The sequence below is a fragment of the Pristiophorus japonicus genome, chromosome 20 (assembly GCF_044704955.1).
Source record: "Pristiophorus japonicus isolate sPriJap1 chromosome 20, sPriJap1.hap1, whole genome shotgun sequence".
Taxonomy (NCBI): domain Eukaryota; kingdom Metazoa; phylum Chordata; class Chondrichthyes; family Pristiophoridae; genus Pristiophorus; species Pristiophorus japonicus.
In genome coordinates, this window is record NC_091996.1 from 21,056,983 (window position 1) to 21,077,036 (window position 20,054).

A 20,054-nucleotide genomic window follows, 5' to 3' on the forward strand; every position below is an offset into this window, starting at 1 on the left:
GTGTCTGTTATCTGCCATCTTTTCCTATCAGAAATAAAGCACAGAAATGTTGAAATTTGAAAGAACAGTAACCCCAAGTTCTCAGTGTACATCCCACATTCTGGGAGACCATGGCCGTGCACCGTGCAATGATCCTCTGTTGGCAGTGTGCTTCTTGGGCACAACTTGAGAGATTTATGAGCAACATTAGAAGCAAATGTCAATGCTCCCAATAAAATCTGCCCTGAAGCAACATAGGCACGTGAGAAAGTCGAAAAGTTTCCCCGAGTGCTTTGCACATTGCCTCAGTGAAGCTGCACCAGGTTGAGACTAAACTCTTTTGAGGCATGCTTTATATAAGCAAATTCTAAATAGTCTTACATTGACTATCTTCCTGAGCCCTGAAATCTTTGTCCTCATTTGCTGCCATGACTTATGGAAATGGAAGAGGACACTCACTTGGCCTGCTACCTCTGCCCAGACATCTTTCACAATACTTATGATAGGTCGTTTCCCCTCAGCTCCAACAAAGGCACTGCTCCTCTGTTATATCTTCTGAAGCAATACCTTGAAGGCACTGTATCCAAATAGGACACTTCCTGTTCCCGTGTTTTCAGCCCTCCATTATGCAAGAAGCAATTTTTGAATTTTGTAGGTAATTAATACCTTTTTCACTTTAAATACAAGCAGCAGCTATCCCCACAATCAGAACTTTCCTGGTGCTTGGGCCAATCCATAGATGGATTTCATGGGAAGTATGACAAGAAGTTGTCCCCGAGAATTTCCTCAAAGTCAACTGTGCAAGCGCAATTTGGACCCAGTGGCAGTGCATCAGAAACAGTGCCTTTTTCTTATAACAGTTAACGGGTCTGCTATTCTCTATAGTCAGAGCCACAGGCTTATGATGATTGACTCAGTCAACTTCCATTTTTATTATGTAGCGCTGCAGGAATTTTGCTAAACTTTTGGGCATCAGATGCCACAAATCCACCTACTTCTCTAAATGGAAACCAGTGTCCTGGCTTATCGTCATCAATTATTTCTGTGTTTCATGCTTTACTGCTTCTGGTAAAAGGGAGCCTGGGAATAGGTATTTTGCATATTGTGGCACCACAAAGTTCTGCTCAAATGACATTATGAATGGCGAGCATAGCCCATGGCTCACTATTTCCGTTAATAGGGTCACTGAAGCGGAATTTCTTGATATCGCATTGAAACAATTTTAGACAAATGTCTCTTCACGGTCTCTTCATCTACCAATAATATATCAGATTTCTTTGCATTCTTTTTGATACCCTCTCTCAGTGCCAATTTCTTTCACATGATTTTACTGTTGCTGCTGAAGACCTCATACATGCCTTTGTTACCTCTACTATTCTAATGCACGCCTGGCCAGCCTCCCATGTTCTACCCTCCGTAAACTTGAGGTCATCCAAAACTCTGCTGCCCCTGTCCGAACTCAAACCATGCCCCGTTCACCCATCACTCCTGTAGTCGCTGACCTACATTGGCTCCCGGTTAAGCAATGCTTTGATTTTAAAATTCTCATCCTTGTTTTCAAATCCCTTCATGGCCTCATCCTTCCAGATCTCTGTAATCTCTGCCAGTCCTACAACCCTCCGAGATGTCTGCGCTCCTCTAATTCTGGCCTCTTGAGCATTTTAATTGCTCCACCATTGGCGGCCGTGCCTTCAGCTGCCAAGGCCAAGCTTTGGAATTCCAATCCTAAACCTCTCGGCCTCTCTTTCCTCCAAGACACTCCATAAAACCTATTGTTATGTCTTTAGATGCTCTGATAATGACTCCATGAGGCAATGTATTGCACTTGAACTGTAGTAACCTTAGTCCATTTAATATAACTCCAGAGTGATGATCACACATGGTGGCCTGCCTTTTATACTAGGTCTCCCACTGCAGTGCCCTCTGGTGGCACACCTTAGTGACCATACAGCCGGTGTACAAGTTTACCATAGTGGTGCCCACTGGTGGCACATCATATGTAATAGTACAAGTAGTAAACATGTCTAGATACATGACACCTACCTCATCTGCCCTATTACCTGTGAATGTGGCTCAAGCCGAGAATTTCCATTGCACCCGTTTGGGAACGGCAACATTGGTGAGGCGGGTCTTATTGCGCCAGGTGTGGAGGTCCCACTCCGCTCTTGAAATTGGGGTTGCCATCCCCGAGAGGAAGTGGAGCGCAGAAAAGCGCACTCCACTTCCTCTCTGGGGCGCTGCGCTATGCACTGGGCCGCATGGCGCTGCCGCGTAGGAGGGACTCTCCCCTTCATTAAAGGGGAGGGCTCAAGTTGCCAAATCTGTGGGGCCCAACCTGGACCACCGGGGTTCCGTGCCACCAGCCCAGCACTCAAGTGCAGTGCTGGGCTGCCAGATCGCGTTCAAAGCGGCAATAGACTGCGAAAAGTAAGTTGCCACATTTTACTCCCCTTTAACTTGTGCCCCACGAGCCTCCTGCCGCCCCGTTCATGTCCCCTGAAGCTGTCGTTATCATTGTCCGGCGCAGCTTCAGGGGGCGCGGGCCACCTTTTGTTCCGTGGGGTGGGGGCACGGGATGCTGCGCACGGTGATAACGTGTTATTTACTGTCATTTTTAACCAGCGGTAAACCATACAACCTGCCCACTGGAAAGTCCCGACTGTCGGTTCCTCTGGTGGCTTGGTTCTGACTTTCAATTTGTCTGGGTCCTATTCTGTTCTATGCATAGAGTAGTTTGACACCTGCATATCAGTAAACGATTGTACGCGGCTTCCATCTCTAAACTGTATATCAGCTAAGATACCTGATGCTAAGGTGTTTTTATACATAGTAAAAAAAATGCTTCAATATCTTTTTGATTTACATCAGTTCAGTAAAAAAAACTTACTCTCTCAGCATTTAAGTGAGTTGCTTATCAGTAGATTAATCTTATCCATCTAGAGATGGAGCCATGCCAAACCATGTATCATTAGAGAATTCAAACTCTATTCCACAGAGCATCAGTTTGTCTAAACAACTGCTTTTAGGAAAATCACCAGAATTGTTGTATAACAAGTTTTGCAAAGTCATTTGAACATCCCTGAAAAAGATAAATGCCAATTAACCCTGTGCTATCTTCCCTCCCTTTCGGTCCACCTCGTTATTCCGGAGTGTCCATTGACACAACACTGTCAGCCAATGAGTTGGAGGAGGGGCGGGACTTGTGGTAAGATTTACAGCAGACAAGGTATTTTACAGCAAACAAACTTTATTTACTCAGCAAACCAAACAAAGTTACCCAATCATTGGCAATTGGGTCATATGTCCATATGTAGCCTTTCTTGATCAGTGTTGTGAGGAGACAGACGCACAATTTGTTGTGAAGTTGATTAATCAATTGCATGCAGAATTTTAGATGTGCTCTTTTCATGTATGTTTGGTGATCTGGAGGGAGGAACTATTCTGAGCAGATAATACATGAGTGTGAAAGAGTAACCGTCCCATTCTACACAGGAGGGTGGCAGAGGAAGAGCAATTACCCTCTGCTGCACAGGGATGGGAAATCATTTCATTCTACTGGCGGCTTTTCCAGAATTCCAGTAAAAGCTGGCTGGGATGAAATAGGCTGAACGAACAGGGTACAAGTGTTGCACCAGATGGCTTCTTTTACAACAGCAACTGGAAATTTGTCATTCTTCTTACTGTGTCTTTGCTCACACAGGCTCACACAGATGCGTACATAGGGTGTAAAGGTTATAATGCAAAGATGGATGCGGGGATGTCTGGACAACTGAAAGTGCCAAATGAAAAGGTACCGAGCGGAAGTTCAGTGTAAAAAATGTAAATATTAAGGCTCATCTGTCATTTTAATTCATAGAATGCAGAGTGTGTTTCAGTTTAAGGATAACAAATAGATTCATTCTGCATTCACTGTTACACTTGTGTTAGGATGATGCTAACAATGAGCATCTTCCTTGCACTGCCAAGCTTGTATTCTGCATGCCTCCTCAGTGAAGCAGTGTCCTGGACTATCTTGCAGCTCTGGAAATCTGACTTTCTGAGTTCAGTTCAGAAACATGTCAGAAAATCATGTTGTTCAAGTAAAATGTGTTTGTCACTCTCAGCCTGCCTTCAAATGGATGCAAGTTTATTGCATGCAACTGACTTGACTGACATTTGGATTTCAAACCTTTGAATGTCCTAGAACATAAGAATTAGGAACAGGAGTAGGCCATCTAGCCCCTCGAGCCTGCTCCGCCATTCAACAACATCATGGCTGATCTGGCCGTGGACTCAGCTCCACTTACCCGCCCGCTCCCCGTAACCCATAATTCCCTTATTGCTTAAAAATCTATCTATCTGTGATTTGAATATATTCAATGAGCTAGCCTCAACTGCTTCCTTGGGCAGAGAATTCCACAGATTCACAACCCTCTGGGAGAAGAAACTCCTTCTCAACTCGGTTTTAAATTGGCTCCCCCGTATTTTGAGGCTGTGCCCCCTAGTTCTAGTCTCCCCGACCAGTGGAAACAACCTCTCTGCCTCTATCTTGTCTAGCCCTTTCATTATTTTAAATGTTTCTATAAGATCACCCCATATCCTTCTGAACTCCAACGAGTAAAGACCCAGTCTACTCAATCTATCATCATAAGGTAACCCCCTCATCTCCGGAATCAGCCTAGTGAATCGTCTCTGTACCCACTCCAAAGCTAGTATATCCTTCCTTAAGTAAGGTGACCAAAACTGCACGCAGTACTCCAGGTGCGGCCTCACCAATACCCTATAAAGTTACAGCAGGACCTCCCTGCTTTTGTACTCCATCCCTCTCGCAATGAAGGCCAACATTCCATTCGCCTTCCTGATTACCTGCTGCACCTGCAAACTAACTTTTTGGGATTCATGCACAAGGACCCCCAGGTCCCTCTGCACCGCAGCATGTTGTAATTTCTCCCCATTCAAATAATATTCCCTTTTACTGTTTTTTTTTCCAAGGTGGATGACCTCACACTTTCCGACATTCTATTCCATCTGCCAAACCTTAGCCCATTCGCTTAACCTATCTAAATCTCTTTGCAGCCTCTCTGTGTCCTCTACACAACCCACTTTCCCACTAATCTTTGTGTCATCTGCAAATTTTGTTACACTACACTCTGTCCCCTCTTCCAGGTCATCTATGTATATTGTAAACAGTTGTGGTCCCAGCACTGATCCCTGTGGCACACCACTAACCACTGATTTCCAACCGGAAAAGGACCCATTTATCCCAACTCTCTGCTTTCTGTTCGCCAGCCAATTCTCTATCCATGCTAATACATTTCCTCTGACTCCGCATACCTCTATCTTCTGCAGTAACCTTTTGTGTGGCACCTTATCGAATGCCTTTTGGAAATCTAAATACACCACATCCATCGGTACACCTCTATCCACCATGCTCATTATATCCTCAAAGAATTCCAGTAAATTAGTTAAACATGATTTCCCCTTCATGAATCCATGCTGCGTCTGCGTCTGCTTGATTGCACTATTCCTATCCAGATGTCCCGCTATTTCTTCCTTAATGATAGCTTCAAGCATTTTCCCCACTACAGATGTTAAACTATAGTTACCTATAGGCCTATAGTTACCTGCCTTTTGTCTGCCCCCTTTTTTAAACAGAGGCGTTATATTAGCCGCTTTCCAATCCGCTGGTACCTCCCCAGAGTCCAGAGAATTTTGGTAGAATATAACGAATGCATCTGCTATAACTTCCGCCATCTCTTTTAATACCTTGGGATGCATTTCATCAGGACCAGGGGACTTGTCTACCTTGAGTCCCATTAGCCTGTCCAGCACTACCCCCCTAGTGATAGTGATTATCTCAAGGTCCTCCCTTCCCACATTCCCGTGACCAGCAATTTTTGGCATGGTTTTTGCGTCTTCCACTGTGAAGACTGAAGCAAAATAATTGTTTAAGGTCTCAGCCATTTCCACATTTCCCATTAAATCCCCCTTCTCATCTTCTAAGGGACCAACATTTACTTTAGTCACTCTTGTCCTGTTTTGACAATGTGAGTGATTTAGGACATAACCAAGATTACTTTTATTGGATTTCATGTCAAGTTGCAGTGCGTTGGTAATGTAACAGCACCCACCCTGATATAGTAGCTATCTAAAGCCACAATTTCAAAATGCTTAATACTCAAAGTGAGGATAATGGAGCATAAGTGTCATTTTATATCATTTAATAACAAATTAATGAACTTTTTTTGCAGCTTGACGAGTCTGAAGGCAAAGGTTTCAAAAAGAAGAACAACTGCTTTTTCAGAGCAGTTGGGTGTAGGTTTAAGGTAAACACATACTTGAAGTATTTCAGTGGAATTTTACGGAAATGCCAATTTTCAAAATCCCATTTCAGGGGGGCGACACCAAAACTGCTGTTCGTGCTGCTTGCACACAAGCACGTGTTTCGGCCTTGAAAATATGCCCATTGAGCTTCTTCCAGCAAGGCTGCCCTGGGGATGAGGGATAAAACTCTTGTTTTTGTGCCTGTACAAAATGTGTTTCGTTACTATGGTCGACTTCAATCGGGGTGAAACTGTAGCATTTCTCGAAACAGGACAGCTGGATAAATCTTGGCACCATGCTCAAAAACATTAGGGTTGGCAGGGATCTGTTTTCTGCAGCAATAGCTTTTTATTGTTTGGCTCTACGTTTTATGAAAGTGCACCTATCAGATTTATCATCTTTTGTGTGTTTGAAATCCTTTTATTTTCTCCCAAGCTGTGGACAGTTTTGTCATGTAGTTCCTATACATTTAACATTTAAACAACAATCTCCTTTTAAATATAGTTGTCCCGAAAAAGTAAACAGGAAGTATGTTTATGACTCATGTATTTATGAACACTGCATTATTGTACCCTGTGACTTTGTGGTTTGCATGTTAGTCAAATCTACAATTAGATTGATTTAATACATTTTATTTCCACACTCCGGAGTAATTGTATCGTATATTTTCTTGCTGAGGATGCTACGTACATTGCACTGTCGGAATGTCTTGTTTTTCACAGTAACTGAAGTTGTTTTTGTAGTTAAAAAAAAATCCCAGCAGAATCTGGATGAAAACAAAGACTTTCTGCCGCACCGTGGGAGGAAAGAATCTGCTGTGTGAATTCAAATAAATACAATGGGGACTGTTCATATTCAAAGCAGAGAGTGCTGAAAAAGTCCAGAACATTTTACTGAGAGGGTGGGGGGTGACCCTATTACTAATAAAAATAAATACAAACACCGAAGGTACTGAGTCCACTTCAGTGTGTGTAGTGACATAATTTGTATGATTGAAATCTCCTTCTAGATTCTGCTCACTTGTCATTTCCAGAGAGATATATTGGGGAAATTAACATGCATGTGGGAAATCCAAAAAAGAATGATACCAAGACCTTATCCTTGAGAAAGTTATCCCCTACAATCCAAAAGAATGATCATTTTGCACAACATGCACAGCATTGTGCTATTATTTATCCATGTATATATAATGCTGCCAGACTCTAGGTTAGCCTCCCTCACTGCTCTCATCTACCCACCCAGACCTACCCTCTTAATCCAGCACTCCCAGATCCCACCTTGCTACCTATCCAGCCTTGCCACCTACCCGTCTTCCCCTTGATGTCCTGTACCTGTAATTGCAATAATATTATCTTCCTGCACCATAAGAACATAAGAATTAGGAACAGGAGTAGGCCATCTAGCCCCTCGAGCCTGCTCCGCCATTCAATAAGATCATGGCTGATCTGGTCGTGGACTCAGCTCCACTTACCCGCCCTCTCCCCGTAACCCTTAATTCCCTTATTGCTTAAAAATCTATCTATCTTTGACTTGAAAACATTCAATGAGCCAGCCTCAACTGCTTCCTTGGGCAGAGAATTCCACAGATTCACAACCCTCTGGGAGAAGAAATTCTTTCTCAACTCGGTTTTAAATTGGCTCCCCCGTATTTTGAGGCTGTGCCCCCTAGTTCTAGTCTCCCCGACCAGTGGAAACAACCTCTCTGCCTCTATCTTGTCTAGCCCTTTCATTATTTTAAATGTTTCTATAAGATCACCCCTCATCCTTCTGAACTCCAAGGAGTAAAGACCCAGTCTACTCAATCTATCATCATAAGGTAACCCCCTCATTTCTCGAATCAGCCTAGTGAATCGTCTCTGTACCCCTTCCAAAGCTAGTATATCCTTCCTTAAGTAAGGTGACCAAAACTGCACGCAGTACTCCAGGTGCGGCCTTACCAATACCTTATACAGTTGCAGCAACACCTCCCTGCTTTTGTACTCAATCCCTTTCGCAATGAAGGCCAACATTCCATTTGCCTTCCTGATTACCTGCTGCACCTGCAAACTAACCTTTTGGGATTCATGCACAAGGACCCCCAGGTCCCTCTGCACCACAGCATGTTGTAATTTCTCCCCATTCAAATAATATTCCCTTTTACTGTTTTTTTTCCCAAGGTGGATGACCTCACACTTTCCGACATTGTATTCCATCTGCCATTCGCTTAACCTATCCAAATCTCCTTGCAGCCTCTCTGAGTCCTCTACACAACCCGCTTTCCCACTAATCTTAGTGTCATCTGCAAATTTTGTTGCACTACACTCTGTCCCCTCCTCTAGGTCATCTATGTATATTGTAAACAGTTGTGGTCCCAGCACCGATCCCTGTGGCACACCACTAACCACTGATTTCCAACTGGAAAAGGACCCATTTATCCCGACTCTCTGCTTTCTGTTCGCCAGCCAATTCTCTATCTATGCTAATACATTTCCTCTGACTCCGTGTACCTTTATCTTCTGCAGTAACCTTTTGTGTGGCACCTTATCGAATGCCTTTTGGAAATCTAAATACACCACATCCATCGGTACATCTCTATCCACCATGCTCATTATATCCTCAAAGAATTCCAGTAAGTTAGTTAAACATGATTTCCCTTTCATGAATCCATGCTGCGTCTGCTTGATTGCACTATTCCTATCCAGATGTCCCGCTATTTCTTCCTTAATGATAGTTTCAAGCATTTTCCCCACTACAGATGTTAAACTAACCGGCCTATAGTTACCTGCCTTTTGCCTGCCCCCTTTTTTAAACAGAGGCGTTACATTAGCTGCTCTCCAATCCGCTGGTACCTCCCCAGAGTCCAGAGAATTTTGGTAGATTATAACAAATGCATCTGCTATAACTTCCGCCATCTCTTTTAATACCCTGGGATGCATTTCATCAGGACCAGGGGACTTGTCTACCTTCAGTCCCATTAGTCTGTCCAGCACTACCTCCCTAGTGATAGTGATCATCTCAAGGTCCTCCCTTCCCACATTCCTATGAGCAGCAATTTTTGGCATGGTTTTTGTGTCTTCCACTGTGAAGACGGAAGCAAAATAATTGTTTAAGGTCTCAGCCATTTCCACATTTCCCATTATTAAACCACTACCTGCTCTATGTGCAGTATCAATGGTAGGAGTGGGACATTGGAGGGAAAACTGAGGACAGCTGGAGACATACCAGTGGGTGGAATAGGGAGTTTGGCAGTGCTGGATTGTGACTGGACACTGGGTGTTTACATGAAACTATGGAGGGGTGGGCGGGGGGGGGGGGGGAAAGCATTAATTCTCTGCCCTGCACCCACCTCCCAACCGGCCTTGGAGCCTGACTCCACATGCTACTAGCCTCAGAGAACCCCCCTCCACCACCCCCCCCAGATCCCAGGCCGCCTCTTTTACTGCGGCCACTCCCCAGAATGCTCCTCAGTAGCTGTACTCACAGACCCCCAATCCTTCCCCTGCCCTCTTCTTTCACACACGGCAGGATCCAAGTGTTGCCCAACATTACAATTTACCACACCAATTCTGCCAGACCCCAGAGCCTTCTCTCTGATCAACTCAAACTCAGGAGCCCCTCTGCCATGCTACCAATGTAGGACTCCCATTCCAGTACTACCATACTCCAACACCACTCACTCTATTATTGCCAAATCCCATGACCTTCCACTTCCGGCTAAGCCTGAGCAGCCTTCCCCAAATGCTACAAAGGCGCAAGAGCCCTCCTTGACAATTGCCATAAGCCTGTGTTACAACATAAAACTTTGTGTTCCAGGGAGGGAGATCAAAGATTCAGGAACACGAGGCTGGATCTGTTCGACAGCATCTTAATCTTTTGATGGATGAAGTCATGAAGTTGAATCAGAAAGCAATTCCTGCCAACCTGCCACCAGATTTGTCAAGAACTTTAATGCAATTAGAGGCAGAAACTGGCAAGGTGCAGTTGAGGGGCACAGCCTTTCAGAACGATCACCAAGTAATTGAAGTCTGCAGAGAATTGCAAGAATTCTGCAAGATCATGGAAGCAGTAAAACAGTGTGTCGCAACCGTTGAGACTAAACTGACTGCCTTTGACAACAGGCTGACTGCAGTGCCAAGGGAGATTAACAAATGCTCAAGGATTGTAACGACTTTGAATAGGCAGATTGAGCTCAATAACCAACAGTGTACTGATGTAGAAGATAAGGTTAGTTAAAATGTTAATCCATTTAATTCCTTCATTTCAGTGGGATTTTATTTTTTAGGAGAAGCCATATGCGACTGCTGAAATGAACAACCATTGACTTTGGTTACACATTTCTTTGGGTATTTGCTCTGCACCATTTTATTATAGTGTGGCCATTTATTTTCCTTTGATATTAATTTACTATTTTCAAATCAAAATATGGCAGTGCAGGTGCTTTAAGTCCTTCACACTTCCATCAATTCAATTTTAGAATATTCCACGATGCAGCAAATAAATAATTTTAGCATAATTGTTTCCCCTCTCTTTTTGTCTCTTCTTGCCCCCACGCAGCTGGATCCATATTAACCTTGGGCGAGAGGACAAAGGGCACTGTAATTGACAAAGGGACATGCTTTGGAAGCTTGAGCCCCTTCCTGGTCAGTTTGCCTTTGCTTCTCCAAATGGTCCAGCCAAGAATAAATTGCTCTCTGATGGAAAGCTTGGATGTGAATTAAAGGTGGGGGAGAGGTTTTAACACTAGCTAGTAATTTATCTTGCTGTGATAGTAAAATCCATCTTCCATTCTTTGGAAAGTTGTTCTCCCTCCTGCTGCTGGAAGTTCTATTAGAGTAAGTAGCGATACTGGGAAAAGACCAAGAATTTTACATCTCATTTTTTTTTTAGCAAGTCTGTGTGGGATTTCCCTGGTAACTGTTGTTCATATTATGTCCCAGATGCACTGGTAGTAATCCAATGATATCAATGCAGTTAAAGCTGGCAATTGCATAATTGCTAGTAAGTCTGGGTGCTGATACAATCATATTTTACAATATCGCAAGGTAATTACAGATGAGGAACGTGATTCAGCCCATCTTAAATTTTCCCTATTTCAGCTAATTGTTGCTTTTAAAGATTGCAGGGTTTTCACCACTACTCTTCCTGGATGTTGATTCCATATGTTGCTCAAGAAGATGTTCCAGACAGCAGTCCTGAATTTGCCTTTGTTTTAATTTGAGGCTATATCCCTATGTCCTACTCATCATTTAATTTAAAGTAATACTCTAGATCTGGCCTCGTTTTTATTTCTTCCTGCCATTTTTCTAGCCTCACACTGGCTCCAAAGCTTCAGGGGGCACACTGGCTAAAGATTTAACAGCCCCCTAAAATTGTCCTGATTTACAGCATCCTGAAGAGCAAATCACCATGGCTTTATAAAAGACAAGGCGATATGGAAAGAGCAGGGCAGTAGGATAAGTTTACAGGGCAATACGGAAAGAGCAGGGCAGTAGGATAACTTTACAGGGCAATATGGGAAGAACGGGGCAGTCGGATTAATTTTGGATTGCTTTCGCAAAGAGGCAACACCGGCACAATGGGCCAAATGGTCTCCTTCTACAGTTCTAACCAGTACTGCTGAGAAAATGGGAACAAATCACAATTTGACAGTCTTTAATTGTTAGTAATATTTTAGTAACTTTTATTTAATGTACTCACCTGTTCCATATTACAATAACACAAAATAATAAACTGGTCTGATTCGCTAAACATTTTCTTTAACGGTGATTTTCTTTTGATATTATGGCTCCCAACAGCTAACAAACATCGAGTATAGACTACATCGAGCAGAACAGGTTATACAAGATACTGCAGCGCAAATGATGGCACTGGAAACAATGACACAAACTGGCATATTTATCTGGAAAATTCAACAAATTAAAAAAAGGTTGCAAGAAGCCATTGATGGAACAAAGCCTTACTTGGATTCCAGTGGTATGACTATAATATCACTATCTGTAGCATATGTGACAATTCCTAGTTTGTACTAATAGTTTTTCTTTTACTTTTCTGCATTCTTTTTCAGCGACTTTACTCTTCCACAAGCACTGGACATCCTCTGGTACCTTACTGAAATAGCCATCATTCATAAGTCAACCTGCATAGGCCAGTTGATCATGGAGTAGTATCATAGCTGAGTTTGTGCCTATCCTCATCCAATGTTTACACACACATATTTGAAGGAGAGGAAGATACAGGACTATGGAGAGAGAGAGAGCAGGGCAGTTAGATTTGTTTTGGATTGTTGTAGCAAAGTGCCAGCATGGACACAACGGACCCAATGGTCTCCTTCTGTGCTATAAATTTCTATGGTTCTTCTATGTGTATTTCCAGCAGGACTCACTGGACAGTAATCGGGAGTGACAGTCCTCTCCCGAATGCAGGATACTTTGTTCTGTTAGCTTCAAACAAAGATCTGTCCCAGAACCAATAATAAGATTTTCTTTCTTAAATCAATGATTTTTTTAAGGTTTTTTGAGTGGGGATGCTCTGCAAATATCAATATTCTCTCAAGGACACCATGTCCTAATTGCCAAAAGAAAATGTTAACTATCCAAAAGGATAACACTGCATGAAATGACTTTTTTTTGTATATATATTATTAGCAGATGTCCTGCGGCATTTCTCACTAAGAATCAGAGTATATGCTATATAGGGATATTGTATCTTGTAATGCATAATGTATTACTATCAGGTCTACTTGTTGACTGAGTGAAATTGTCTTTCCTTATGTAGATTTTTACTTGTGTATCAGAGCATATGCTATCTAGGAGTATTATCATGTTATACCCAACGTATTAGTATCAGGTCTACTTATTGACTGAGTAAAATTGTCTTTCCTTATGTAGATTTTTGCTAGTGTTTTGGAGATCAAATTCCTTGTTTTGATTTTTCTGTGAAAATGGTAAATCGGTGGACTTGAATATTATTGTCTTTCTTTACATATGAACCAAATTTTGATTGCTTACCTTTTGGAAATGAATGATAGGAAGACTGTAGGAAAGATATAGCAGGTTGGAGATACTTGCCTGCTGTTTAGGAGCCTGGAGGAATGTGGCAGGCTGAATGCTCTCGTTAGTCTTCTGTTCATTTCCATCTGTTATACATTTCATGCATCTAATAGCTCTGAGAAAGAGCTGGACTTTGGTTAGCATTGGAGGAGGCTGGGGTTTGCAGATTGTCTGATCCACAATGGAGCTCTGGGGTTTGCTAGGACTTTGGTGAATGTGCTAAGGTTTCACAGTGCAGCTGTCAGACCTGAGATCTGCTCCAGTGCCATTTCTTCTCCTATCTTGGTGTCCCCTCCAAATTCCTAACAGCAGCACTAAGGAGAATGGTGCTGAGGGTTGGTTGTGAGTTAGTAGTGTCCTGACGTTTTGAGTCACAGAAAGATGTGTCATAATTAGATGTAAAACAAACCTGAAGTGTTCATAAAAACACCCAAAAATCAAAGGGAAAAATGGCAGGTAGACTTGTCATAGCATCACCAAGTGGCCAGAGCCCACAACTGCAGTGTGATCGCAAATGTTGACATAATATTTGTCATTATAAAATGTTGGCATGTATATAGGTTTTTGCTATTGCGAATACTGACATAACAAGCGTGACTCAAAAATCATGATCGAAAGTAAGATTAAAGTGAACAGGAAATGTGCACCAAATGCAAAACTTTGCCATATATTAAATATATATAGCAACAGAAATAAATGCTAGAAAGACAAATGCGGGAAACCTAACATCTGATGGATAGTACATTTGATGACCTCGTAGACCATCTGAGATATTCCCATGGATCCCACAGATTCCAAAGACCCAGTTTAAAATGTTTCGGTCCTCATTAGATTATTGCGAACAATGTTAACAATAAATGATTGAATTGAAGCAATTCTGGTAGCTGGGAGAACAAGCATTATTGCATGATAAAACAGTTTCTATAATTAAGCAGTACCATACAAGTTCCCAAAGATAGTTCACACCATTGTATTTCTATAATGTTCGTCCATTCTTGTATGCTTGGTATTGCTTAAATAGCCTGTTTAAAATCTGCACAATTGATATGTTTTTCACAATCTAAACCATCAATTTAGAGATGCAGACTTTTTATTGTTCTGCTTACAGAGCATGGTTCCATCAAAATGTAACCTGTTTCTGGTCTGTTCTTTAACTGAACTGAGACCATTGAAAAACTACTGGAACTGGGTATTGTAGCCAACAGGTTTAAAGTCTCATTCAAAAAAAAAATGGGATGGGATATTTTAAGTTACTGACATGATTATACCCCATGTATGTTTTCTAAAAAGGTATAAATCCTATATTATTCATTGTCTCACCTTGGTTTTCGCAGACTGCATATATATGGCCAAGGTGATGGTGAACACCCTTTTCCCAGCTCCCTAGCAATTTTGCTCTGAACCCAATCAGTAGGAGCAGTCCTACAGTAACCCAAAGATAACTCTCCCTCAGTCCTACCACAACATGACCACTGTAATTTGGTGCCCAAATGTGCTGCACCACTCACTCCAGTGAAGAAATTGAGGGGGCAAAATTGCCCTGCGCCCCGATTGGGGCCGGTAACCTTCTGGGGCCGGGATATTCCGCACCTAGCGCGGAATTGCCCTTACTGCCCTGAAAGGAATCGGAGCACAGTCTTGCGCACTCCTCTTCCTTTGGGGTTGGTAACTGGGGCGCTGAAGGAAGCACCACACAGATAAGAACATAAAAACATAAGAAATAGGAACAGGAGTAGGCCATACGGCCCCTCGAGCCTGCTCCGCCATTCAATACAATCATGGCTGATCCGATCATGGACTCAGGTCCACTTCCCCGCCCGTTCCCTATAACCCTTTATCCCCTTATCGGTTAAGACTTAAATTTATCCACAGCTCTCTGAAGCAGCAAATTCCACAGATTTACAACCCTCTGAGAGAAGAAATTCCTCCTCGTCACAGTTTTAAATGGGCGGCCCCTTATTCTAAGATTATGCCCCCTAGTTCTAGTCTCCCCTATCGGTGGAAACATCCTCTCCGCATCCACCTTGTCAAGTCCCCTCATAATCTTATATGTTTCGATAAGATCACCTCTCAATCTTCTGAACTCCAATGAGTAGAGGCCCAACCTACTCAACCTTTCCTCATAAGTCACCCCCTCATCTCCGGAATCAACCTAGTGAACCTTCACTGAATTGCCTCCAAAGCAAGTATATCCGTGTAGCGTTGATGCGCTTCAACGCCCCTCCCCTTCGATTAAAAGGGTGGGCCGCTGCGCACTCTGCATGGCCTCTAATCGCCTCCACTAGGCCATCAGGGCAGCATGCGACTGGGCCTGCAGCCCGGCACCCAAGACGGAGTGTCGGGCTGTATGATGTCGGCCCGGATCACGCTAGGGCCGCCATCGTTGAGCCGACCCAAGAGTCGGCAGACATAAAAAGATGGCAGCCTGGGACACTGGTGCCCACCCCTGCGAGGAGTGCCCCAAGAGCGGATGTCCGCTATCTTCACAACCCGTGAAGTTGGCTTTGACATCCGCTCGCGCCAGCCTTGCGGCCCATGGGGCAATTTCCCCCGCAAGGCAATAAGGGGTTGGCTCGGGGCGCTTAGTGGTCGCACCTCACGGCGATGATGTCATTACCGGTTGCGTGGTGGCCCAGGAGGCCCCTTTCCTGGACGAAAAGTGTCCTGCACCCCATTAGCGTTAAGGGGGCTATAAAAAGTGGCAATTTCACCCCGAGTTTCCAGAGCTGCTACATCAACGATTTACTTTTTCCAACTCAACTGGTTTAATTCTACTCGGCTAATCTAATTGTGACAGATTGGTTTGCACTTCAGTAATAAACCAGTTAAAAGTAGGTTGCACTTAATGGCTGATTGCATCAGTCTCAATTTCCCTCCTCCACACTAGTAATGCAGATTGCAGCATCCTAAAGGAAGTGCATCCAGCCTCCTGCTGTTCCACCACACCTAAAACTGTGGTTTATCCCCAGCACCCCATATATTCAAAATTTTGGGCTAAATCTTAATTTGTTTGCATCTGCCTGGAGACACTTTTGTTTTATGTTCAGCTGGACAAAACATCAACATTTTGGAAAACTGTCAAGGACAATATCTCCCTGAACAGTGGAAATGTTTGGTTGTTTCCTTCCTGTAAAAGAAAAAGAGAGGATGTGATTGATATTTAGTCAAGGTTGCTGTTAAAATGATTCATCTGGACATTTTTGAATGACTCCAGTTCAAAAAGAATTATTGAAAATCTATGTTGCCAATACTCTGCTTCATCATGTAGTGTGTGCAATACTGTGGTCTCAATTTATAATTGTGTTGATAGCACTTGGGTGCCTCGTTCATGTGCATAATGTAAAAGAGATGTAACTGGTGGAATGAAAATGGATTATTTTTTGTTACATTGAGGATATGTTTGAGTGCTGCCCATCAGAATTTGGAATGGAATAATTGGTTGTGAATGATAAACGATATCCAAACACATGGGAATGTTGCTGTTTCCTCTCAGCAACCTTGTGTGGCCCACTGTTCACAACATTTAGCAAACCTTTTAGAATGAAACTGTATTCATCACAGGTTAGCACCTTGATGACCAAGTGATGTGCCTCTTGAGTCTCCATAAGGAACAAACTCATCTGCATTATAGATGTATTGATCAGAAACTTCATTACCATGCCTCACCACACACAATACATTTTCTCGGAACAATAAATATACTGAAATTGAATACCTGGTCTTTATAGATGGCATTGCAATTTTTTTAATTTACACACCAGCAGATCTCCCATGGCACTGCTTATGGTGACTGGGAGGATATGCTGTTTTATAACAGTCGGGCATTATGCCATGCAGGGCATAACATACTGCTCCCATCGCGCCACTCACACCTCACTTGAGGCTGGGCCTCATCACTTCCACTGATCTGTGGGAAAGCAGATCGCAGATTGTGATGTCAATAGTATGACAACGGGAAGTGTGACAAAAAGCGTGTACTAGTTGCAAGGATATTACTATATTGACTGATTGTGCGCAGAGGAAATCTTCTCCTAATATTATCAGTTTTTTGTGTGCAGAGAAAATTTTCTAATACTATCAGTTGGAAACACTGAGTTAATTATCTTTCACTTTAAAAAAAAATACAGCTCATAGTTTTGTTTTTTTCAAATTAGGCATTATTAACTTCTGAATGAACGTCTGAATATAATTGTATGATTGGATTGTATGAAAAGCTTGAAATATGAGATATTTAAGATTTTCCCCTCAAGGGGCTATTTTATGCAGCAGCTCCATGTCTGGTTTCTGTGAAAATGTGTTTTACATCTACTGCTATGAACATTTAACAAGATGTATAATACCATTACTTTATACCTTCAGATAATTATGCCTTCTTGCTCACTGTTTTCTCTTTTGTCTTGAAAATCTATTTAAAGCAGCATTTATGAATTTGGAGAGTGAGGTCATTCCCATTTGCTACAGGTGTGGTAGATATTGTAAATGGTTCCATCCAACGACGTGATCTGTGCTCTGTATGAAAGTATGGTGATAATATGATGAAAAATCTGAATTGATTTTTTGTTCTCCATTACATTCACAGAATTTTACTTTTGCAAATATGGGTATAAGATATGCCTTCGAATATATCTGGATGGCCATGAAGAGGCCCAGGGAACACATATTTCACTTTATTATATTTTGCTCAAAGGGCAGTACGATGCTTTGACTTCCTGGCCTTTTAAAGAAAACGTAAGGAAACATGGAACCACACAAGCTTCTTCCTGCTTACTACAGGGTGAAATTCCTCCTTATTCTTGAACTTACTTGCCTTGTTGCTAAAATTAGCAGGAGGAATTTCACTCCCTATTTGTTTTAAATATTACTTTGAATGGCATTATGTGAAAATAAAAATTCGATGGTTCCGCGGCCATTTTTCAGGAGCAAAGCAGGCACTTAAGCATCCAATATGGTGGGCAGTGTATGTGCGCGCATTACGTGCTGTCAGCCATAATGGTAAAGTCGGAAAAATACGTGTCCAGTGCCCATGCCTGAAACAGGCGTGAGACCCTTTGCATATGCCATGCAAGCTTTGAAAGTTTATTACTGGAAAGGGCCCTGGGAGCAAAGGGGTTCTTTCCACCCCTTTAGCTGGGACATGGGGACAGCACTTAACCATTGGGACACTTTCTCCTGTAAAGTTGTATTCACAATCCAGATGTAGCGTTGGTGCGCAGCAGTGTCATGTTGACATTGGGTGCTGATTCTGAGGTCTTGCAGCCTCCTGCCATTCAGAGATGTCGGCAAGAAATATAGATTTGTACAAAAAAAAGTAAATTCTGGTTCATTTTAGAACATTTTTTTTAACTTCGCAATGGATTTTTAATTTAAAAGGGATTTATAGGAAACATAAATAATGGTTAAGATTATTCATGGTTGACAGACCAACCTGATCATCCCTTCCTCAAAAGCTACTAAAACAGTCATTAACAGGAACTGAGAACCAACAACTTGCATTTAAATACTGTAGTGTTATTAATGTAGAAAAAGATCCCAAGGTAAACTTCACAGGGGAGAAAGCTATTTCTTGGAAGATTGAACACACAGCTAACTCCTACTGCTTATTTCTGACAGTTTCAGATTTTCAGCATTTTATCCCATGTTTGGCTTTAGACCCCTCCCGCTCCCAAATCCTCCCCTCCAATCAGAGCCATGCTCCTCACAGACACTCTCTCTCACTGATGCACTCTTCACTGCCGTCCCTGGCTACTACCGAACCTCGTTGTTTCACTTTGCAAGTGGACGCTCTGCTGTGCACTCCGAGTTACTCAGGAGTTACCGCCCACACCAGATGTTAGAGGATCCGCCCCAAAAGTGAAGGAACAGTACCAGGTAGTAAACCAACAGTGAGAAGGGCATGAGCAAGCAGCCACGGCAACTCCTTCCCCAGCACCCCCAGCCCACCACATTTACAAGTGCCATCCTACAGAATGTAAAGCCACTTGTGCTCGGCTCCATTACAGCAACACTTAAGAAAGAGAGAACACTTGCAATTATTTTGCACTTTTACCGTAAAGAAAGGAAGAGAGTAAGAGGGATGATGGAAAGCTTGATTGAAGAGATTGGTTTTCAAAAGGGTTTTAAAAATGGAGCAGTTTAGAAAGAAAGTTCCAGAGAGTCTATCCAAGGTGGCAAATGGGGAGAGAGAAAGTTAGACTCAAAAGAAGCGAGCATTTTGGGCAGGGAGGGTGACAAGGCTGGAAGAGATTGCAGAGATAGGGAGAGATGAAGTTAGAGATGAGGATGGGGATTTTAATGCTTTGGGGACAGGGAGCCAGTTAAGGCCAGTGAGGACGGGGTGATGGGCGAGTGGAGTAGGCTCTCTGTGGCACAGTAGTCGAGTCTGGAGGAGGCAAAGGGATTCAAGATACAAGGGCTGAGGTGGGATGGAGGTGGACAGTGTTGCTGAGGTGGGGTAAACCATCGTGGTGATGCATGGGAGTTGGAAAGGATGGATTAGATTTTTGAGTAAGAGATGATGACAGTGGTTTTGAAGGGAAGAGCGACTGTACTCGAGAAAAGAGAGCGAAGGAAGAATCCAGTATGATCTCTTGGGGCAGCAAATCGTCTGTTGTAGCACAAACTCACATTGCAACAGCTAATTTGCCACCCAAGCAGAAAAGCTTTACATATCTGCATACACCAAGTTGTCAGCCAATGGCATATTTTTTGTGACCCACCATTTGCTGGCAAGTATTTACTATACAA

General features: G+C 42.8%; 1 protein-coding gene across 2 annotated transcripts in view; it reads left to right on the forward strand.

Annotated features, from left to right (window-relative positions):
- The window catches only part of LOC139232432 (TNF receptor-associated factor 1-like), a 61,904-nt gene that overhangs the window by 32,227 nt on the left and 9,623 nt on the right, over positions 1 to 20,054 (forward strand). Inside the window, exons 6-10 of one of the 2 annotated variants that reach the window (XM_070862598.1) lie at positions 3,680 to 3,769; positions 6,210 to 6,284; positions 10,075 to 10,485; positions 12,057 to 12,234; positions 17,890 to 18,038. In XM_070862598.1, the coding sequence (XP_070718699.1) occupies positions 3,680 to 3,769; positions 6,210 to 6,284; positions 10,075 to 10,485; positions 12,057 to 12,234; positions 17,890 to 18,038 (903 nt within the window). The remainder of the gene's footprint in view (positions 1 to 3,679; positions 3,770 to 6,209; positions 6,285 to 10,074; positions 10,486 to 12,056; positions 12,235 to 17,889; positions 18,039 to 20,054) is intronic. The other variant, XM_070862599.1, reaches the window with a different exon arrangement.